The sequence below is a fragment of the Heteronotia binoei genome, chromosome 21, assembly GCF_032191835.1.
Source record: "Heteronotia binoei isolate CCM8104 ecotype False Entrance Well chromosome 21, APGP_CSIRO_Hbin_v1, whole genome shotgun sequence".
In the NCBI taxonomy this organism is placed as follows: Eukaryota; Metazoa; Chordata; class Lepidosauria; order Squamata; family Gekkonidae; genus Heteronotia; species Heteronotia binoei.
In genome coordinates this window covers 89,259,204-89,282,870 of record NC_083243.1, presented here as the reverse complement: position 1 = coordinate 89,282,870, position 23,667 = coordinate 89,259,204, and the positions used below count along the sequence as shown (strand labels likewise).

At 42.8% G+C, this 23,667-nt stretch overlaps 1 protein-coding gene across 6 annotated transcripts in view; it reads right to left on the bottom strand.

The window, feature by feature from the left end:
* The window catches only part of ACTN1 (actinin alpha 1), a 160,992-nt gene that overhangs the window by 10,229 nt on the left and 127,096 nt on the right, over positions 1 to 23,667 (bottom strand). For 3 of the 6 annotated variants that reach the window (XM_060263344.1, XM_060263343.1, XM_060263347.1), the window contains 11 exons: positions 21,042 to 21,134; positions 19,280 to 19,510; positions 16,784 to 16,931; positions 14,707 to 14,857; positions 12,260 to 12,368; positions 11,719 to 11,859; positions 11,370 to 11,552; positions 10,586 to 10,720; positions 9,897 to 10,076; positions 8,037 to 8,183; positions 3,845 to 3,925 (listed from right to left, as the gene is read on the bottom strand). In XM_060263344.1, the coding sequence (XP_060119327.1) occupies positions 3,845 to 3,925; positions 8,037 to 8,183; positions 9,897 to 10,076; positions 10,586 to 10,720; positions 11,370 to 11,552; positions 11,719 to 11,859; positions 12,260 to 12,368; positions 14,707 to 14,857; positions 16,784 to 16,931; positions 19,280 to 19,510; positions 21,042 to 21,134 (1,599 nt within the window). Of the gene's footprint in view, positions 1 to 3,281; positions 3,348 to 3,844; positions 3,926 to 8,036; positions 8,184 to 9,896; positions 10,077 to 10,585; positions 10,721 to 11,369; positions 11,553 to 11,718; positions 11,860 to 12,259; positions 12,369 to 14,706; positions 14,858 to 16,783; positions 16,932 to 19,279; positions 19,511 to 21,041; positions 21,135 to 23,667 lie in introns of all 6 variants that reach the window. The other 3 variants (XM_060263346.1, XM_060263345.1, XM_060263348.1) reach the window with 2 other exon arrangements.

Genomic DNA, 23,667 nt, shown 5'->3' with positions numbered 1-23,667 from the left:
TTGCTTTCAACCTGAAAGGAGCAGGCAGCGGTAAAAGGGGTGCTCTTTGGAGGCTTCCTTGGAAGCCTCCGACAAGCGCAGGCAATGTTTGCCCTGCAAAGAAAAGCGGCAGCATGGCAGCACCACCTGGGGCTCTTGGCTTACCTGCTGGCTGGCACAATCATGCCACAAGGGAAGGGGGAGTAAGGGGGTGCCCAGCAGCGCCCCCTGGCAGGGTGGCACCCTAGGGAGTCACTTACCCACCTACTCGCATGTGCTGGCCCTATAGAAGAAGGGCTGCCACTTTCTGGAAAATCAGGGAAATGGAAATTGGTCAGGGAAAGCCAGGGAAATTGTGATTAAAATATATTCAAGCAGTGGATTTCTGACCTGCTGCTGCAAGAGTATGATCTGTTCTTGTGGCAACTGGAATAGAGAAGTAGCAGAATACGAGTAAAACTTAATGATGCCCTTTCCCAGTTCCACCTTTTTCTCAGCTCTGCCCCCAGCAACCAGCCTAATGTGTTTGCTGAACTCTGTCCCTGCATGATTTCCAAGGTCTGCCTGCAGCATTGGCAAAGCAAGGCTAGTTTAAATGTTTAGCAATATACAAACTTTAAACATCTGTTTTCATCCCTACCTGCTAGTACTGCATTTAACTTGCGTATAAAAATAAGCATGTTTTTGGGTCATGCTTGTGTATGGAATGGACATTTTATCTCCTGCTAAACCCAGCACAGAGTTCCAAATGAGTTTTGCCGCTGTTGGATTTCACAAACAACTAGCACTTTCTACTCTGCACCATGCAAAGTAAATTTTGCAAATGTGATCGTTCCTGCTGGAGTTTACAGAGCACCAACTCTCTCACCCTCTTTCCTGACTTCTCCCATGCATAAAGGTTGCAAATGAGGGTTGTCTGCTTCTCTAGATTGCAGAAACTCCATCTCCTTTCTTGCTGATCTGCTCATTAGAGCTTTGGAAAGTCTCTACTTGTTAGAATTCAGTTTACTTGAGTTGAAGTTTGCATCTTGGTGTAATTTTTGATGCAATTGCAAAACAGATGTTGCTGCAGTTAATGTTGAAAGAAGCTGATATTAAATCTCTTACTCTGGCAAATATTTTTGCAGTTGAGACTTGTGTAGTTGTAGAGTAGAACATTTCATTAAGCCTTGCATTAATGCAACACAACCAATTCATTTTTTAACTTGTGGTTATATTTGAATGGTGATCAGGGAAATTGACAACTGTTGGTCAGGGAAATGAAAAATTTTAGTGGCAACTCTAAGAAGACACTCTGACTGATTTCCCACTTGTCTTACACCGCTCCCAAGCTCCTCTTCTCAGCAGGGCTTCCCTCTGATTTCACACTATCTGCCCTGGGGCTGCAGCTAGCTTCGGCTTTTTCGCGCCGCAGACAGAAACCTCTAAAACCCAGTTTGTCGCTTGAGAAAGCGGATGCTAGCTGCAGCCCTGGGGTAAATAGTGTGAAATTGAAGGGAAGCCCCACTGAGAAGAGAAGTTTGAGAGCCATGTAAGATGAATGGGAAATCGGTCTCTGTGTCTGGGGCATTGTGGTTGGCTGAAATCAACAAAAGCAACCACTTGGTAACCAGAGGACTGTAAGAAGCTTGACACTCTGCAGAAAACCTTGTGAGGAGCAAGCTACAGGTTGAAACTCTTCAGAGAAGTTTGTGTAATTGCCTCAGTGTTTCCACTGTCCTGACTTGAACTGTATTGCTGAGAGAGAAACTGTAAGCAACCTTGAGAAGCTGCTAGCTATAGCAAGTATTGGCTAGGATAGACTAGTAAGGTTTTTTTGTTTGTCTTTCTTGTCTGTCTTGTAAATAAATTGCATCCTTCTTATATTTTAATTGGAAGGCGTTCTGGTCTTCATTACTAGTCTAATTGGGTGAAATCACACTAAGTAGCAGACAAACAGGAACCCTCTATTTTTGTTAATTGGAATTTTTCTCTAAATTAGAAATTCTGGACCCCTTCCAGAAATGTGATGTTTTGGCACCTCCCACCCTCTTCTCTTCTTCCTTTATGCTTCCACTACTCCCTTATTTTTATTTACCACCCCCCAATTGCACCCAAGGCTACTACCGCCCTCCTGGATTGTTCCAGCACCCCCCAGGAGGCAATATCGCCCACTTTGGGAAACACTGCTCTAGAGTATATCTTCCTGAAGATTTCAAGAAGGGTTTCTTTGAACCATGGGGGTGGGCAAATGGAGATAATAAAACCCCTTGGCAGGGGGGAGCTCTCTAGGGAGAAGGAGCTCTCACACCTGGACTCCTGCTGAAAGCCATGTAAGGGAGACAAAAGGCTGGCTGCCTGAACAAAAGACATCAAGGTAACAGCAAAGTTTTGGAACACTGTAACCTCTGTGTTAAAGAGTCTGCCTTAGAATAAGATCATCTAGGGCATGTACAGAGTGAGGGACAGAGGAACTGCATGCCTACACCTTTCTTTTGGATTTCTTACTTAATCCTTGCTGTACTGAGAGTATGCATGTGCCAGTTTATTTTAGATAAATGCTTTATAATTTTGAATGTTGGTAGTTGTTCTCTGTACCACACAGACCTCCACAGTTAGAAACAAACAATAACCAAAACAATTCACAGATAGTAAAAGTATAGCTCTGGAGTGGTTTGTCATTTACTGCTGTTGCATTCATCACTTACTGCTGTTTGTCACTTACTGCTGTTGTATTCATCACAACAGCAATGGATAAAATATAGAAAGAATACCATCTTTGACAATAGAAAAGTACTGAAAGTTCAAATTGTGGAAAAACTAGATACTCTTACATCAAAAATGCAAATCTGAAGGAAGCTGTGTAAATATATTAGAAATAAGAGCATAATCATGTATAAAACTAATCCGACAAGATGCCCTTATATATTTTAATTTCAGTTCTAACCAAATGACTTCCTTATTGCCACTATGAGACAATAACAGCTAACTGCAACACTATTTCATCCAGACTCCCAAAAGAATCAATTTATTTATTTATTTATTTTTTATTTATTTAGAATTTATATCCCGCCCTTCCCACAAGTGGCTCAGAATTATAGTCTTGTTTTTATGTTTTTCTTCAAAATATAGTCCTATCTGAAGTCAATCCAATTTGTACCCTTCCAGATACAATGATGAGATGCAGATTTTAAACTACACACTTTAGTGTTCAAAGTAATGGGAATAATGTAGCTTTACCATGAGTCATTGATGTGTGCCCATCCCTTTTTGAGGGGCAAATATACTATTGTGAGTGGAAATGATAGTTGCCTCTACATTACCATATTGTACCCAATGGAGATAAGGCAGGTGTGGAAATCTTCACAATCCAGCATGCCAGTCTTCTTCTACAAAGGATAGTTGAAGGATGAAGGGAATGAAAGAGGTGGCAAGAATGAAAATCAGTCCAAGAGAAGATGAATTCATGGAAGACAGGATATATTGGACAATGAAACAGTGCATTAAAAATGACTCAAAGAAGACAAAAGAAGGATACATTTCATTGCAAATGAAGATGGAAGATGAAAGTTAAAATACAGGCAAAAGGAATAATTGATGGAGATTATCAAGAGAGATTATATGTACAGAAAGGAGAGTACAAGATGGGGAAAGTTTAGGGAAATCAGGCAAATGGAATAGATATGTTCCACAACAGAAACATGATAATTTAAAAAGAAATATAATAGAACATTGATAAAACATACAGTAATACATACACATATGCACAATAAAATATAAGAACATTGACAGCAGATGGATTAAAACAAAAAAAGAAGAGATGAGAAAAATGTGTTATTTCCCAGCAGTTCAATATTGGGCTCCATTTCTCACTAGTATCCAGTACCTGTGCATCGTTTCCAATATCGTAACCCAAACTGATGAGGCAGGCTTTGAATTCCTCAGGGCCAAGTGTGCCGGAGTGGTCCTAGTTATGCAGTGCACCAGGCATCCGGACATGCAGTGCCAAGGGGGTGGTAATGTATAACATAAGGAAGGAGGAGATGAAAAAGGGAGCAAGGGAAGGTGAAGGAAAAGGAGGTGTACCATGCAGTGGGAGGAGAGACACGGGAGTGGAGGAAGATGATGACATGCAGAAAAAGACAGGGAAGAAAAATAAAAAGTGCACAAAGTTAGATACTACTTTGAAAGTTCATACTGTGCCAATGTTTTTAATGTACTTTTTTCTCACTAAACATAGTTATGCCAGACAAATGTTTGTATGTAAACTAGTAGCAGGCTCTTAAGACTGCTCATCTTCAGAAGCTCCTTTATCAATGATCTTTCCTCGCACATGGACACATGAAGGTGCCTTACACTGACTCAGACAATTGGTCTGTCAAGGTCAGCATTTTCTACTCAGACTGGCAGTGGCTTTCCAGGGTCTCAGGTACCAGTCCTTCACATCACCTGCTATCTGAGCCTTTCAACTGGAAATTATGGGAATTGAATCTGGGACCTTCTGCATGCAAGAAGATGGTCTACCACTAAGCCACAGCTCCTCCCAAACTCAGTAACTCTAAAAGTGCCACATTCGTTCAGTAATCAAGAATTCAGAGGAACTGTTAAAGGCCATGGGCACATTTTAAAAACCTTTTAATGAAAGCAAGGAGGACAGTCTTGCCACTTGTTGGTCTCCAGTAGAAAAGCTACACATTGGAAGCTCTGCCTATTAAATGTCCTTGCTTTAGATGGCACATTAATGAATTTGCAAGAAAATGTTAATGTGTCCAGTGTAATCATAAACAAAGTTACACCCTTCAAAGCCAACTGACGTCAGTGGATTTAGACACATCTAACTCTACTTAGGATTGCATTTGGTAGTTTGCACAGGCTCCATCTCTGCAGTCATTTTATAGTAACAATTTTATACATGCAACAGACTTTTGCGAGGCCATGAAAATGGAAGGTTCCTATATTGAAAACTGATTCTCTATCTTTAACCTAGGAATCTACCCAGAGATACTGCATAATATTAATTAGTCGCCAGTAAATTCTAAATTGTGAAAATCTCATTGTGAATATAAGCCACATTAAAATGCTCAAGAGACAGAAGACGCAGTGGAACACACTAAAAGCTGCAAACTCTTAGCGCAGGAGCCACATCCAGTTGCAGCTGCTATTGCATTTGGTTAATCATCCTTCCCTTACATGGCTGCTGAATGCAGTATTTCATTTGGATTCAGTACCTTTGGCAAATTTCTGATTGTGCCAAACTTCTTCCATCAAACAAAATTTAAGAATCATCAAATAATAAATACAAATAAGCGTGAAGCACAGGGGATGTGTCTAGGGACAGGGGCTATTGCTAAATCCAAGACACCAATGTGGCCTCTTAGGCCATACTCTAGTTGCATAGTATAGAGTTCTTATCATGCAGAAAAGGCAAGTTTAGGGTTAACTCCAGCAAAGTGTTTAACACCCACAGAATGCATTTTGGAAAAATATTCCTGTGAATTTATTCATAAAATATTTATGTTGGAATGAGAATAATGTACATATTTAAGGTGGTGTTATTTAAATTTATGGATTGCCCAGTCCTTGCTACTGCAGGGCTCTGGGTGATGTACATCATTTCATAAAAACATCAAGATCATAAAATAATACACAAAATCATAAAACACACAAGATCATACAATAACATACAAGAGCTTTCCTATGAGCCGAATATAAATGAATGACAGCTATCTTCAAAGAGGCTCATTAGGATAATTCAGTCATTTTTTGAACTTAGAAAGGTATGAGGCTAAGATGTTCCAGCATTAGTGTTTCAGAGGGCAGCCATGTTGGTCTGCAGTAGAACAGCTAGATTTGAGTCTGAAAGCATCTTAGACTAGACCAACAAGATTTGGGGAGTATAAGCTTTTGAGAGTCAAAGCTCCCTTCATTAGATATGAGTTGGAATGGAGATCTCTGTGTCCTTCTATCCCAGTGAGAAGGTGGGAGGGGTGTTGCAACGAAGGAACTCAGATGCAGAGTTTCTTTGAAACATCTTCTCACCTCCCCACTAGGATAGAAGGACACAGAGATCTCTGTTCTGATTTTTATCTGACAAATGGAGTTTTGACTCTCAAAGGTTTATATCCCAAAAATTTTACTGGTCTTAAAAGTGCTGCTGGACTCAAATCTATCTGTTCAAATGTTTGAGTTGGCATTCCATCAAGAGCCAAACATTTTGATATTAAAAGACCTTACTATGAATTTTAAAAACAAGGGAAACACAGCTTGAAAAGGATATTGTGATCTGGACCCATGCCCCTCCTGGCTAATTAAAGCTCGCCAGGAGGAGCTAAGATGTCCTATACCGGACATCATAAATAGATCTCTTTCGGAGGGTTTTTTTCCAACACCCCTGAAAGAGGCAGTGGTCTGCCCCCTCCTGAAAAAGGCTACATCAGACCCGGCAGAATTGGCACATTACCGGCTGGTCTCAAATTTGCCCTTTTGGGGCAAAGTTATACAGAGGGCTATGGCGTTGCAGTTACAGAGTTTTCTGGATGACGCTTCCACCTTAGATCCAGTCCGGCTTCCGCCTGGGCCATGTGAAGGAGACAGTGCTTGTCACCCTCATGGATGATCTCCGGCGTCATCTGGATGAAGGCGGTTCGGCGGTATTGCTGTTGTTAGACCTATCAGCCGCATTTGATATGGTCGATCATCAGCTGCTGACCCGCCGCCTTGCCGATGCAGGGATCCAGGGGCTAGCCTTGCAGTGGCTCTCCTCTTTCCTTGAGGGTCGGGGACAAAGGGTGGCGATTGGGGGAGAGCTGTCCCAGAGACACCTACTTAATTGTGGGGTGCCTCAAGGGGCAGTTCTCTCCCCGATGTTGTTTAACATCTACATGGGCCCCCTTGCCCAGATTGCCCGGAGATATGGGCTGGGTTGTCACCAGTACGCTGATGACACCCAGCTCTATCTATTGATGGATGGCCAGGCTGACGATGTCCCTGTAAATCTGGACCAGGCGTTGCAAGCCTTGGCAGGTTGGCTTAAGTTGAGCGGGCTGAAATTGAATCCAGCGAAGACAGAGGTCCTTTGCTTAGGCCGCGGCGGGCTGGGGGAGGGGACCCTAACAGCTTTTGACGGTGCATCACTGGTACCAGTGCGCAGGGTCAGGAGCCTGGGAGTGCTACTGGAGCCCTCCCTGACAATGGAGGCCCAGAGAGCAGCCACTGCTAAATCCACCTTTTTTCATCTCAGGCGGGCGAGGCAGTTGGCCCCCTTCTTGGAGCACAGCGACCTGGCAACAGTGATCCATGCAATGGTCATCTCAAGGTTAGACTACTGTAATGCCCTCTACATGGGGCTGCCCCTGTACCGAACTCGGAAACTGCAGCTAGTGCAGAACACAGCAGCCAGACTGTTAGTGGGACTACCTAGACTGCGGGAGCTGCAGTGGCTGCCAATTGTTTACTGAGTTCATTACAAGGTGCTGGTTATTACCTTTAAAGCCCTGTATGGCTGAGGACCTGCCTACCTTAGGGACTGTCTCTCTCCATATGTCCCCCAGAGAGCACTGAGATCTAGTTCACAAAACCTTCTGAAAATCCCTGGGCCAAAGGAGGCCAAGCTAAAAACAACAAGGGAGCAGGCCTTCTCGATAATGGCACCCCAATGGTGGAACCAGCTGCCAGAGGAGGTGCGGGCCCTACGGGATCTTAATCAGTTCTGTAGGGCTTGTAAAACCGCCCTCTTTCAACTTGCTTTTTAAGGTGGAACCTTGGCAATAATATTAAGCCGTTTTATATATACTGAGACTGTAGCATCATTAACTTATACTGGTTTTTAGATAATTATTTAATTTAAATTAATTTAAATTTATAAATTGTATTTTAATTGTTATTATTCTGATTTTATTGTTATATCATGGCATATGTACCATGTCTTGTAAGCCGCCCTGAGCCTGCCTTGGCGGGGAGGGTGGAGTATAAATAAAAATTTATCATTATTATTATTGTAAGGATGAGTTTCCAACCAGTCATATTTATTAAAAAAAACTCTCTAAATTACAGATATTATTAACTCTTTCTCTCCTTACCCTGTCAAAGTGGTTGAAGGAGGCACGAAATTCATTCATCTGTTCCTGGCTGATTCCTTTGGCATCTCGGGTCAGAATCTGGTTTTCTACTTCATTAATGGTTCTAGCGATTGTTGTGAGGAGCTGCTCCCAACCCACTCTGATGTGCTGGAGAATCAAAAGGAAGATCCCCACCCCAATCATTTTAAGATGAGCAACAACAGAAGACTTTTATTTAAATGCAGTCTAGGTCTTGTTTTGAAAAACTTGTCCAGTAGCCTCTCTCACCAATTTTCAGTTCTCAGTCAGGCAATAAAAATAAGATTATCCCATGTACCTATTGAATAAAAAGGTAAAAGTAGTCCCCTACTTAAACACCAGTCATTTCCGACTCTGGGGTGACGTCGCATCACAACATTTTCACGGCAGACTTTTTATGGGGTGGTTTGCCATTGCCTTCCCCAGTCATTTACACTTTTCCCCCAGCAAGGGATGGAAGGCTGAGTCAACCTTGACCCAGCTATTTGAACCCAGCTTCTGCCGGGATCGAACGCAGGTCATGAGCAGAGAGCTTTGACTGCAGTACTGCAGCTTTACTTCCATGTTAATTCTCTTGACTGTGCATAAAAGTAGAAGACTCCATTGGTATGGTGCCCATTAAACACTTTGGTAATCAGATGGTGTGACATAAATATTGCTATGGGCATGCACTCTACAGATATTGTCTGCTGCACTATTTTAGCAAGTCTCAGTTCAGACATCACATGAAACTATTGTTTATTTTTACTATAACTGGTTTATGAAACCAAGGCTCAGTTCATAGGCAATCACTCAAATCCTGGTTTCCTTTGTCAAATGCTATTTTCATTGCTAATATAGCTGAGGAACAAGCCAAGACTGAACCAAGGATATCATCCATCACACAGACTCTTTGGATAATAAACCAACTTCAGATTCCACTTTCACAACCCCTAACTAACCATTAGTTAGTGGGATGTCTGGTCTCAGACAAACACATTAACCACAGTTATTTTAATTAAACCAAGATTTACATTATGTCTGAACTAGGGATGGACACAGAACACAAAAATGGTGGTTCATGTGATCACCCGAACCAGAGGTTCATTTCATTTTGTGATTCTTATGGTTGCCCAAACTGGTTTGTGGTTCATTGTTTCATTTGGTTCAGTAAGTGCAAAACTCACCAGGAGTCTTCAGCAGGCTCTCCTCCACCTGCCCTCCAAGTTTGGCAAAGATTGCATTTGGAATATCTGAGCCCCACCCCCACCCCCCAAAAGCAGGTGCCCCAGGAAAGCTCAGCTTCAGATCTTACAACTAACTCTTGTCTCTTTGTGCCACAAAGTGGAAGCAGCAGATTCAGGGTGTCTGCTCCCACAGAGCAGAATGGGAGCTCCACAACTGGCTCCCAGAGGTGCCAGTCAAGCTATGGACAACTGCTATGGGTGTTTCTAGGGATTCCAGAAGTCCACCCCAGTGTTGCCTAGGAATTGACTGAATCAGCATCAGTCTAGGAAAATGAATCACAAAAATGTCACCAAGCACCAAGGGAAAAAGGAGGTTCGTTTTCCAGTTCAGGCATGGTGTGAGCAAACAAAATTTTTCTGAACAAACCATCAATCAGTCTGATTCATGCACAAATCATGATCAGTTCATGTCCATTGTTAGTCTGAACTGATCACAAGTTGTATGTTTGTATTTACACATCAAGAAATGGTGAAACTGTACTGTCATAGTTTATGAGCAAGAACTTTAGAACAGAGCTGTTCAGTATAGAGACATTCATTCAAATTTCTTTGAGAACTGAGAACCCATTCTTTTCTTATCAGTGTTCTTCTCCTCCAAACTCCCAATATCCTTTACCTCCATGGTGTAATTGGTGTGCTTATTGTCAAAGATTAGTGCCTCCTGAATCTGCTGGTGATCTCCCTCCAGCTGATCAATCTTTGGTTTGTAGTTCACAATGCTCTTCTCATACTGTCGCAAATGACTGAGCTGATCCTCCAGAGTCCCATGCATCTCTATGGAGATACGACCAATCTCCTGCATGAACCAAAAGAAAATGGGCAGGTGAGTGGCAAGTTTCAACACGTATAGCTTATGCTTACAATCATTTCCCAAGTAGACTAAAAATATGCTAACTACAACCCTCATAATCTCAAGAGAACAGAGCCTTGCTTACTGTCTTCTCAGAGAAGAGGTAAACACAAGCACTGGCATAATTCATTGTAACTCCATCAAATACATTGATAACTGCATCAAATACATTGATAACTGGGCCCCCAGAACACATTTTTGTTATCTTTCTGACACATTGTTTGTTTCTGCTAAATTGAAACTGCTTTTAGTTAGTATGCATTATAAAACTTGCAGTATGTACCTTTTACAATGACAACATCTGAAATATGTATGTATTATTTTAAAACTAGATGCAGCACAAATGGCTGCAACTTTCCCCCATGTAACCATTCTGTAGACACAGGTTTGTTCTTTTTTCAGAAATACACACAGCTGCATGCTGACATTGAAAATTGGTGTTTTTACATTTTTACCTCCATCTTGGTTTGGATCCAGGGCCCAATAACATTGGCCTGAGCCCCAAACTGCTTGCGCAGCCTCTCATTATGCTGCTGGCGTGCATGTTCCTCCATCAAGGCCTGGTCCCGCCTGGGAACTAGTTGTCTCACCTTCAGCCAAAAAAATAATAATCAAAATTTAACATTATTTCTTCAACAAAGCATTTCTGAAATGTGAAGCAAAGCTATGTGCATTAGTAGCTGAAAACAAAATCTTCTGCAAAGATAAAACTGGGTTAAAAATGGATTTTTGGTCTAGATAGGCTGGCATCTGCAAAGAAAGATAAAATTGCTGCATTTGATGTCAAATAAAATACAGCCTTGGGCAGCTTCAAGGTAGGAGCACGAACCACAGAGATGATATCCCCAGTGATTCTATAAGAAAGGTGAAGGAACTGTCACAATGCATCTCTGTTTTGTAGGCCAAAAGTCTTCTTCACTGGCATTCATTGTTTCACACAACAAAATTAACCTGAACCATACATTTTGTAATTTGTGCTATAGACTATGCCTATCAATCAAGAATCATGATGATTATGCAAGATCTTTGTAGTGCATGTCTAACAATTTATATTAAGCCTGCAATTTTACCTACTTACTTGGGAATTGCCTTGCCACAATGAGACTGGCAGTGTAATCCTTTGCAGAATTACTCCAGTCTGAGACTATTAGCTTCATTAAGTTTAGAATAGAATCTGCACAGATTTACAGTATAAATCTTCTGCCTAAAAAAATAACGTCATGCATTGGGGCCACTCACATGATCCCATTTGCTATTGATTTCCTGTGGGGTGATGGTGGTGTAGGGGTTGGTTCCTGCCATATTGACATGGTAAGTCTGGACAATTTTTGACACTTCATTGTGGATTCCTAGGATTGCCTGTCGTTCTTTGTCAGCATCTGGCAAGGTAGCTTTGAACTGTTCATGGGCTGTTGTCAATCCCTGAAGAAAAAAAGAGAACAAAAGAAGAATTAAAAAACCATAAGAATAAATAAAGTCCTGCCTAATGAAACAAGGAGAAAATCCAAAGTGTGCTTTCAGAACAACTGTAATCAAAGCCAAAAAGCTGCTCCTGCAGCTTCAATGTGAGAGGACAACTTGCATGTACCTGGATCTCCTCAATGGTATGGACTATAAAGGTGTCTTGAAGATCCTCCATGGCTCCCTCCATCCAGTTATTGAAAGGGGCAGCTCTTTTGGCATATTCTAGATACAGCTGGTCAATTGTCTCCAGCAATTTTTCTGTTCTCTGGGAAAGCCCCACAAGAAAGCACAAGTCAGAGAACAGCAAAGGATCGGCATACTGTCTTTTCCCCCACAGCCCTTCAAACGCTGTATTAACTATTTCCTCTTCTTTGTACTAGTTCTTGTAATTAAGCAAATACAGCAAAGGATCTTACATGGCTAATGTTCAAACAGTGCAACTTCCCTTTTCCAAACAGTATGCAGGACATTTAAATGTATTCAGATAATTAGGAAGTACTTTACTTTTTATATAACTATGAATTAGAGATACAGATAATCAAGGGTTAAATAATCTCAATTCTAAATCAGCAATGTGAATCATAACATCAATACTTTAAATATCTGCACTGTTTCCAATCCCCACTTTTGAGAACAGGATAGTCAAAATAAGCATGCAATCTCACCTCCAGGGCTTCCCGTCGTTTCTGGGTCAGAGCCCCCAAGTTATCCCACTGGTCACATATTTTCTGGCACCTGGCATTGACACTTGGTGAATCATAATAATCCAGCTCACTTAGAAAAAACAAAGTAACAAAAAGTTTATCTGGCACATTGTTTAAAGAAGATCCCTTGACATCAAAGAACAGATATGAACAGGCACTGCCACTACTGAAAAGGTCAACATCTAATTTTGAGGCGATGTCTGAATGAAAAGACTTAATCTGCAGAAGGAATGGGAGGAAAAAATTTTGGTGGCTTCCAAGCAATGTTCCCCAGAGGCGTCACTAGGGTGGGTTGTACCCTGGGGTGTAACTGATTCAAGTCACCCCCCCATTGGGCATCACCCCTTTTGGAGGGCTGCATCACCCCCTCGGCACACAACCCCGCCCACTTCACATGGCCCCTCCCTCATCCGTAATCCAAGATACCAGTTTTGCAGCATTTAAGTTTCCCCCACTCACCCACACGCTTTTAGCTGAGCCGGCGGCAGCGCAGCCCCGGTTTCAGAATCCCGGCCAGCCCACACACAGCAACAGCGTTCTAGTCCCAGGGCCAGCCCCTTCCTGTTGGGGGGGACCATGGGTCAGTGCCTGGGGCCAATGAGAATGCTCTTGGGGAGGGCCGATGGCCCCCTTGGCCCTGCCCTAGTGACGCCGCTGATGTTCCCTCTAAGCTTTGGAGCCTTCTGAACAAAAATTTTACTTTATGAGCTACTGGAACTGAAGTTGTGAGCTGCTGCATAAATTAGTTTGTTCTGTTGCCATTTTTCCTGAGCTAGAGACTAAAAAACTGTGAGCTAGCTCACACTAACTCAGTTTAGAGGAAACACTGTTTCCAAGGTAAGCTTTGGCTTTTCCCAAGAAGCAAGGTAGAAACCACCAGCAAAACCAAGCTGCCATCATGAAGGAAAAAACCAGCACTAGACAAATGACTCAGTTCTTTCTTCTCACTGATCTCAATCTGGAAGTACAATGACACTGGGCTGTTGGTACATGAAGGCCCCTTTTCAGGAAATCAATTTCAAATGCCCAGATGAGAGATTAAGCCCCTTTTGATGACTGGACACAAGTTTATAAATACAGCTGCTTCCTCTGTCACTGAAAACGTAACAGTACTATGAGGGTGAGAGAAGCAAAGAGTTGTCTACATTTTCATGGCCCTCTAATGAAGATACTGTACAAATCTTCATCTTATTCTTCACAAATGAAATAGTGAAAGAAACACATTACATGTTTGGCCAGGCCAAGGGACTGATTCAGGCAAAGATACCACTAGCAACTTCCTCCAAGGGTGGGCAACTGCAGAGCAGTGAATCACATATTGGTAGCCTCCTCTGTCAGTGGTATTTTGAGCCCACAAGGGCCTTTAATTAATTATTTTATTTCTCATGGAATGCTAGCAACTTTCCCTTAGATACAAAGTTTAAGAATTGCTGCTTTAAAGTTTGAGAACAAGGTAATTATTTCCCTTTCTCAGGGATACATAACCATATTAAAATCTTCCCACATTTAGATATCCCATCTTATTGGCTCAGTGAAACCTTGAAAATTTGTAATGACGTTGAAAATATATTCATATTTTACCATGCTTGATGCTGTCATAAGTAATGCTAAAAGTAACTTTATAATAAGCAATGCTAAACCCAAAGTTTAGGTTTTTTATAGTCTAGCATTTATAGAACCAAGATAAACAGACTGGAAGGTGTTTTTCAATGCTAGACACAGATTTAATGTATCTATTTCAAATGCTTTTCTAAAAACAAATTGTTTAAAGTATAGGTGCCCATTCGACTTCTTTGGGGATTAATGTTCATGTAAAAGAATAACCATTCAGGCCAATATAACAATGCAATCCATGAATGTAACTCTCTTGATGATGAACTGCTGAACATTAGCAAAACAAGTCTTTTGTTCTTACCCATACTATGCTTACAGAGAAAACTCAAAAGGAATGGGGGCTTCACTGAATCAAGGCAGTCTTCATATACTAGTTCTTATAACCACTACCAGGGGTTATTTTGTAGGAAAAAAAGGTGGTGGAGCTCATCCAGGGATTGTTATGTGGCTGCAATACTATTCAATGGACAAGGAGGTGGAACTCTCAGGAGGAGGTGGAACTCTCAGACGCTGTGCTCCTGTGAGCTCCCAATGAATTTGAGGCCTGACCACTACCATGTTTTTGTGAAACTATCAAAGAGAATAGATCCTGTGTCTGTCCATTTCTTCTCTTTGTGGTCAGTGATAAGACAAAGTTTTATTGTAACTAGGGCTGCTTGCTTAAACTAGAGTAAAGAAAAGAAGCAGTTATGCCTGAGAACTGGACTGGAAGAGATAGCTAATTGGCTTTTTATAACTACATTGACTGGCTTATGTGTCAAAGGAGGACTTCCTGCGCTCCATGGGAGCCATACTTGAGCTCTTGGGCAATAGCAGCAATCTGTTCCACACGGTCCTGGTGAGCAGCAAGGTCACTTTCGAATGCCTCATGCTTTTTTAAGAGGGCCTTGATCTCTGACAGGGTTGCCGTCTCATAATCCTTCTGCTGCAACATTACTTCTTTGCCTATAGGGGGAGCAAATACACAGGCCAGTGAGAGAATGGCTGATCTGTACCTGTTTCCACTCCACAACAGAAATTTCTGTAGAGCAGTGGTCCCCAACTTTTTTGACCCCAGGGACCGGCTCCAGGGCTGGCAGGGTGGGGGCACCCAATTTGGGCCCCCGCAGCGCCTCCCCCCATTTTCTTCCCGCGTTTCCTCCTCCCTCCTTCACCGTCCCCCCCACACAGCCTCACCGCCTCCTTCCCCCCCCCGCCCCATTTTCACCATTTTAAGGCCGGGGAAAGGGCTGTGAAGCACCTCTCAGGCCGACCCCCCCCAGCTGATCAGCTGATTGGTGGGAAAACCACTGCAGCAGTGGTGAGTGATGCTGCCCTTGCCTCCTTTTCTTCCCCAGCCTTAAAATGGTGAAAATGGGAGGAGAAGAAGGAGCCACCGGGGGGGGGGGGGATGGCGAGGCTGTGCAGCCTGTTGCAAACAGGCCACAGGCCAGTACCGGCCAAGGGGTTGGGGACCCCTGCTATTGAGCATCTATTTTTTGTAATAAACAAGTTACTATTATTATTATTATTATTATTATTATTATTATTATTATTATTTTTAAAAAATACAGATTGAATCTTAACACACTTCTGTTGTTACTGGCTGATTTTTACTTAACAGATTACAATGGGCAATTTGAACTGCTTCCAGTTTTGTCTAAATACCCCTTCCCAATATAAACACTTTGCAGCATTTTAAAGACAAACCAGTTTATTGTAGCATAAACATTCTTGGGCTGGAGCCCAATTCATGAGATGCATAAAGTGAAACTCAATATACATAGAATCATAGAGTTGGAAGGGACCTCCAGGGACATCTAGTCCAACCCCCTGCACAATGCAGGAAACTCACAAACACCTCCCCCTAAATTCACAGGATCTTCATTGCTGTCAGATGGCCATCTAGCCATCTGTTTAAAAACCTCCAAGGAAGCAGAGCCCACCACATGCATTGCACATATACAGAGAGAGGGGTTTTATAACCCACATCTGCTTCCAAGGATGCTGTGAAAAAATAAGGTAATTTTCTTGCTCATTGGGTTGCTCATTTGTGATTTAAGAATTCCAGGCTCCTACGTGAAGCCAAAAGATGAAGGGAATAAGACATCTTACCACTTCTGCAAACTCAGGCCTCATATGCAAAAAATTTATCATCTTTAAAATTCTGAATGCAAGTAAATGAAGCAGGCTAGCTACTTGTTTTAAGTATTGCAACAACAATCCAACGTTATCTCTTAGCATGAGCCAATTGCTCTCTGGACATTCTTGGGATTCTGGAGAGAGACTTCAGCTGGAGTCAAATTGATCAGTAAGGAAAGTGGTCATTTGAGAATCACATTTAAAAGTATACAGAATGAGTAAATGTTTACATTTTCAACATGGAATACTATTTTTATTCTTTCTACAATGTTGTTCTCAAAACACAGACCTGTGCACTATTTCATATGCAGAAAAAGCAAAGAATGTAGTAATTGGCACAGAATACAATTTTCCAGGAATCTTAGTTTGTATTTCTTTCAAAAAAGCAACTTTCTCGTGCTCATGATTGCAGAGATAGGTTTGAAACTGTGGGCAATGTATGGTCAGTCTCTGAAACAGAAGTGAACTAAGTGAGACTTCCAGAGTTCAGGGCTTCCATTCTTTATGTCACTCTTGACCTTCCCCATACTGGAAATAGAACAAAGTAGGCAAAATAAGCAAAATATTATCCACACACACTCAATTTATTTTGCCTACTTTATTCTGTTTTTAGTATAGAGAAGATCAAGGGTCAAAACATATATGAGTCATACAATTCCATTTTACTGGCACAGAATATGAATGGTTTTAATACATTTAGACACATAGTACTATAAAACTCTGCTAACAGGACTCCAAGATTTGCATTACCATCTGTCCATGATTCATGAATGGAAGCCTTCTGGCGGAACTTCTCAGCCAGGTGATCCAGTCGCTCTAATCTTCGGATCTCATTCAAAAGCCACTCTTCATAGCCCTTCTCAGCCTGTTCTAGTCCACCCCATGCATTGTTTATATCCTGCAGCAATCAAAGCAAAAGTATGACATTGTGAAGTAAGGGGTAGATGAATGCAAAATAAAGGAAATGCTGTTAATGTTGTCCTTACATACTTCACCTAAGCAGGCCATTAGCTTTCAAGCAGCCTAGGCTGGAATAGAAAGTAACACCGTAGTGGCAAGAACAATGAAGGTTAATTTCAAGTAAACAGAGCATCTGGTCACATGGCATCTTTAGAACAGCAAGGTTATACTGAAGGACAATGGCAACCCAACAGAAAAACCTACTAGCTATTTGAGCTGTAGGACACTTCTCCTTGTTTCCTACTTGTGACCAAAAACTGCAGCAGGATATGGCTAGGAAATGTCTGCAGACCATGGGTGGATTTATCTACCTTGCTAAAATGGCAGGCTTGTGAAAGTGGGAAACACATAGTACCAATCCATCCTCAGTGCCTGGAATAGCACACTCATGGAGCTAGAGGTAAGACAAAGATTAATTCACTGGCAAGGATGAGGTCCAGGCATCAGGAAACCTGGTGTTTCAACACTGGCCTGAATCCAATGCTCCTAAGGCAAGGAATGTCTTCTTCCCCCACCTCCTTGGAGGTTAAAGGAGCAGTGCATTCCAGTAAGGTATGTCTCCTGTTGCCTCTGGGATTGGCCATTTGGTGGAGAGATGTAGTCCACTGAGACCTGATAGAGCATGATGCCAATGGGGTGGTGTCTCTTGAAGGAAATAATAGCTCTGAGACCTATACCTCAAAAGCATTTGGTCTTTGCCAGCTGCTTAAGATTAGGGATGTGCATTCGGTTCAGCCGAACCGTATTTACAGCCGAATCACCACTGATTCGGCTGTATACGGAATAGGCTGCAGCCAATCCCCATAGGCGCCCATTATACGGCAGCCGAATACGGCTCGCCGTATACTTACGAATGGTTATTCGGACGTATACGGCTGTCAATTCAAAAGGCGGGAAAGTAGCTTCTGCAGCCTCAAAGGAGCTGCTTGCCTACTTTCCCGCCTTTAGTTGCTTTTTCCCGCCTCTCCCATAGCCTCCCTGGGATCAGGGAGGGGGGGAGGGGGAAGAGGAGCCCCAGCAGCCAATCCAAAGCATGCATTTGCAAAATGCATTGCAAATGCATGCTTTGCAGGGCTTTTTAAGGAGTCTTCCTTCCTGGCTGGACTCCTCCATTGCTGCTGTGTGTGAGAGATTGTGCTGCTGCTGGCTGGCCCTTGGCATCAGCTGCTGCCCGCTGCTCTCTCACTCAGGCGTCCCTAGACTAGAGAAGACAAGGTAAGACAGTCTTGGGGTTCTTGTTTTTATTTATTGTTGGTAAAAGGACTTTTTAAGACTTAAGAGTCCCTTTACTTATCCAGATTTGGGTGGTGGTGGTGGGGTAGCTTATTTGGGGTTAGGGGTTTCTGCTTGGGAAGGGGGCCTGGGGTGGGGGGGTTTGCCCATATCTTAATTTAGTGAGAGGACTTGGGGTTGGCAAAGTTCCTGTATTGTTAAAAGTTAATTTTTTTACTGTTTTAAAAGTATTCAGTGTTTGATTTGTTGCTGCTGTGTTGTGCTGCTGCTGTTACTCTTCTCTTCGGGTTCTTGGGGGGGGGGGTGCTGTTTGGCCTAATTTCCATTGTTTAAAAGGCCACTTTTGTCCCCCTTTTCCTGGTTCTGGTTTTGGGGGGGGGGTGTTGTTGACTGATTTGGCCTGAGCTTTCTTATTGGTGAAAAGGCCATTTTTTAACACTTGAGTTGCTTGGCCTTTTCTCCTGTTGTCCCTTTTCTTGGTTTGGGGGTGGGGGTGCTGTTGACTTATTTGGCCTGAGCTTTCTTGTTGGTGAAAAGGCCACTTTTTTAACACTTGGCCTTTTGTGATTCTGCTGGTTTTGTTTTTTTTTTTTTTTTAATTACCTCTGGTTGGTGTGGGGGTTGGCGAGGGTGTGTGTGTGCTGGGTCACTTTCTTGTTTTTATAGAGTAGATTGTGTGTTCTGTGGCAGGGAAGCTGGCACCTGGAATGGGATCCCCTGGCCCAATCTTTTTGGGACTTGGGGGGGTTGGAGGGGAGAGTCCCCTGCAAATTTGGGGGCTCTCCCTCAAACCCCCTCCCCTCCATGCGGCTTCAAATATACCCTATTTGCCATTGATTTCAATGGCCCATAGGGTATAATAGGGCCGTATATTCGGTAATAGCCGCGCATCTACCGTATATGCGGCTATTCCGAATGCGGTATTCAGGAGTATACGGAGATTCCGAATTTTTTTCCCCCCATATACTTCCGAATCCGTGTAAAACCGATTTTTTTTTTTTTGCACATCCCTACTTAAAGATTCTCATAGATCACCAGCCAACACACACTCACCGAGACCATTTTCCCTTCTGAAGGCATAAAGGCTGGCCTGTTGCTAAGCCGCAGCTTTGTCTGCAACGTATTGAAGTTGATCTCAAGCTGGCACTTTTCTTGGACTTTGGGAGGCTTATGAAGACGGCGGTAATCTCGGAAATCCTCCAGTTTCTGCTGCATGGCTTGCATGGTGTTCTCTGGTACCCGATTCTCTAGCCAAGGTATGGTGCGGCGGATCCACTCCAGCAACTGGGAATGCCAAAGAGGAAAGAGTAGGAACTGTAGTAACCTTCTTAGAGCAGCATTGCTGGCATTTAATATGAACAAGATTTAGACTTTTGTTAGGGTTATTTGTGCTTTAAAATCTTGCAAGAACCTTGATCCAAATGTTAGTACAATTTACACTAAAAAGAATATTCAGAAAGCTATTGCCCCATCTGGCAGGGCTAGCTCTTTGGCCAAGCAACACTTCTGCCACACAGTGAGTATGATGTCCACATATAGTAGGATTCAACTCACTCCTAGCCATCAGTGTCATGTGATGTGACAGGCATCAACTCCTGTGTCCACACCTCCATTGGCCAAGTCCAAGCCAGGCCCCTGGAGTCATGCTACAGCGGCTTGGTTTGGACCCACCTGCCATGAGCTCAGAAGCTAATGGGTGTACTGGTTTGGAGTAATATACCATGACCCTGACAAGTAGAACAAGCATGCAATTCATCTCAATAGTGCTGAATAGCATTTTTAACCATTTGGTGATTTTATACTTCAGCGTGATTCTTGCTAGGACATTTTAAAGTTGAGTAGTATTTTAAAACTTGAAGTAACACGTTAGATTTAATTTAATTAAATAGAGAGCCAGTTTGGTCTAGTGGTTAAGTGTGCGAACTCTTATCTGGGAGAGCCAAGTTTGATTCCCCACTCCTCCACTTGCACCTGCTGGAATGGCCTTGGGTTAGCCATAGCTCCGGCAGAGGTTGTCTTTGAAAGGTCAGCTGCTGTGAGAGTCCTCTCAGCCCCACCTACCTCACAGGGTGTCCGTTGTGGGGGAGGAAGATAAAGGAGATTGTGAGCGACTCTAAGACTCTGAGATTCGGAGTGGAGGGTGGGATATAAATCCAATATCATCTTCTTCTTTCCGAACCTTAGACACCAAGCCACCCTTTTCTTAATAGGCCACCCTGTGTTCTTCCCACTATCTGCAAACACTTTTTAATTCACAACCCATAAACCAGTTTAAATTATCAGTTAATAGATTCTCTGTAGCCCACATCATCTATTTCTTTTATCTATATATTAGTGTTAAATTCCTAATTCCTTAGAGTACATGTGGAGTACATTTTTAAAAAGAAATAAATTACTACATGATTTGAAAGCTTTACTCACATTATCTGCTGAAATGAATTTTAGAAGACTACAGATCCCTTCAATTTAAAAGGAAATACTGGCTTGTATCCAATGAACCATCAAGAGAAGGCAGGTAGCTTTCTCCTGCTTTCTTCTTTCTCCCGGCAGTCCCCTTCAACTCCCAGAAAACTTATTCTGTTGGTGATTTGTTGGATACAAACCACTATTGCTTAGTTCAAACCGTCTGTTGCTTAGCCTTGCCTGCTAGGATATAGCACCCTGTGTTATTTGTAACTTTCCATGTTCATAGATTTAGGTGGGGTAGCCATGTTAGTCTGAAGCAACAAAATTTGGTCTTAAAGGTGCCACTCAGCTCAAATATTTTTCCATTTTCATGCAGCCCTGTTAAGAAAATGAAACCAGGAATACCTACATCACTGGCTAACTTCTCATATTCTTCCATTAGCTGTTCATTCTCTTGATTAACTGCCAGCACTTTGCAGATCCGATTGGCTGCTGTTTCCGCCTATCAAAAAAAAGAAAGAGAGAGAAAATGTGTTAGAAGCACCACCATCATTCAACAAAATGTTTCATTTAGCCTCCTGTTACTTGCCTACTAAAAAAGCTCACACCCACTCTAGCATTAAAAGACCACTGCTGGTTTTAAAAGCTTTATCTTCACATTATGAAGATTAGTAGGCTATTTAATGTCATTGCTATTTCATGCTTCTCAGGAAGACAGAAGAATTCTAAACTTTTTGATCTGAATATGTACTGTTTGAGTAGGTTTCTCTCTCCCACTTTGTGTGTGAGGTCACAAAATGCATTTAGGCACATATCAATGTGCTACGAACACTGGGAAGCAGTGCACTATAAAATGGATAAGAGGAAACAAACTTCCTGTAACCAGCAGGGCTTTTTGTGTGTGACTGCACACAGGAGCTCTACCTGGGCTGGCCAGGGCTCCGGCTGGCATGCTAGGGAAGGTGCAGGAAGGCATCTTTAAATACCTCCCTGAAGGCTTCAGCATTGGAAAGGTATGGGGGAACTTCTGTTGGGCTTTTTCTACCCCCCCCAAAAAAGCCCTGGTAACCAGTTTGTGCACATCCAAATCTGTTCAGAACCTAATATAACAAATGAGCTGCTAGAAAAACCTAACTCATCTGATTCCAAACAGTCCAGGTTTCCTAGTTTGCTTGAAGTTACTGACCCGTTTCAATCTTTGAGTGCTGTCAAGTGCAGAGCTTACACCAAAAGCAGCTCTGTAGCTACAGTGGGGCCCCCATGGTCCTGGGCCGACCACTTAAACCCCAGCACAAGTTACCTGGCCCCACTGCTTATCACCCTGACCCCCAAGTTCTCCTGCTACTCATTGCCGCTGCTGGCCACTCTCAGGTACCGTGGCATCCTGTGCTGCCTCTCCGGGCATGGTGGCAGTGTGGCTACAGGCTGCTGCTGCAGAGATAAAGTGGTCAGGTGGCTGCACCGGGGCAGTCCGTAGTGGCAGTACCTAGCCAGAGCAGGGGGCTGGAGCAGGCAGTGGCCAGCTGCACCGCAGTCACATCCCCAATCTTATCAGCAGCAGACATATGCTGCGAGGCAAGCAGAAGAGCTGGCTAGGGAAGGAGGGATAGTGGACCTGCTCCCTGCCCATCACCATGACTTCTGAATGTGCTACAACTACAAGCCGTGGGGTCATGGGGTGGGGAGGAGGGGGAAGGGCAACCATGGATGTCTTTGGAGGGAACATGCATGGAACTAGGCAGGCCAGGTGATGGACAGCCCCAGCCCCCAAGTTAGAGATGGGCTACTGGATGCAGAGCCTGGTGCACTCGCAGCCTCTCTCCTGGGATGAAGGGTAAGTAGCAGGGAGACCAAAGTTTGCCAAAAAGTTGCAGGCCAAGGTTGGAGGGCCCACACATAACATCATAGTTCTGGCAGCAGCAGAAAGGCATGTTCAGCCCCAGGCTCCACCCAGCGCCCCAGGCTGGCCTATTGGGAGCAGCAGAGAGAAGGTGTGGGGGCATTGGAAAAAGCCCCCAAGTGGAGTCCTGGTGGAAGTTCCTGCAGCTCAGGCAGCACAGTGGTTTTATTTATTTTATTAAATTTGTATTAGGGAAGGCTTACTCCTGAGTAGACCTTTCAGTACTCAGAGCCTGGCCCCCTTAAACAAAAAGTCCTCCTGTGTGCCTCACCAATCTTCAAATCCTGGCTACAGCCCTGACCAAAAGTAACCCATCCATGAAGCAAGTATAAAGCTGCTGATGCCATTTTGGCATCTTCTCCATTCCACAAATATACATGCAAAGAAGTTTGGACACTGTTTTGGTCATCTTGGTGTATTAGGTTATTGAATAAAATGCTAATTGCTCTTAAGTCTAAGAGAGTGTCCCCTCTTATAAATGTTTTTAAATACAGAGTGTCTATACAAAGTGCACACAAGTTTAGGAATACATATGAATGTTCCTACTATATTTGACGGTGTTTGCAAAGTATCCCTTTGAGACATATCACTAGTTTGAATATTGTTCTTAACATTTCCCAAGTTAGCTTCTAAAGCCATTTGAAGGGGAGGAAAGAGCTTAACTAGAGCAGCTGATCAGAGGTTGTTGAGACAGCACTAAGTTCAGACATGAAGTACAGCGCACAGTGCCCTTGGGAACTGCTCATGTTAACCAGTACAAAGAAGTGTACAAAAAAGTCCATTCACAATCAGACAACCCCCCCCCCCAAGGGGGTTTTACTGAATTTTAACTGAATATTAGTAATCTTCAAAGAAAAAAACCCTTCATTTTGTTTTTAAAATGTGCTTAATGGTAAGCTCTCAGACACTGCTTTCTACATTTTCTTATGCTTTTTTTTGTCAAACCAATTTTATTATTGCAATGTATTGTAACAATATTTATTTAAAAAGCACTAAAAAAAGCACTAAAGCAAAAATAATACCAATACATTACATCACTTTTCACCCCTTGCATCCCCCTTACTTTGACCCCCACCGGTGTTTACTTAAATTGCTAAAAATACAAGGTAATATCTCTTAGGGAAAAAAACCCTTA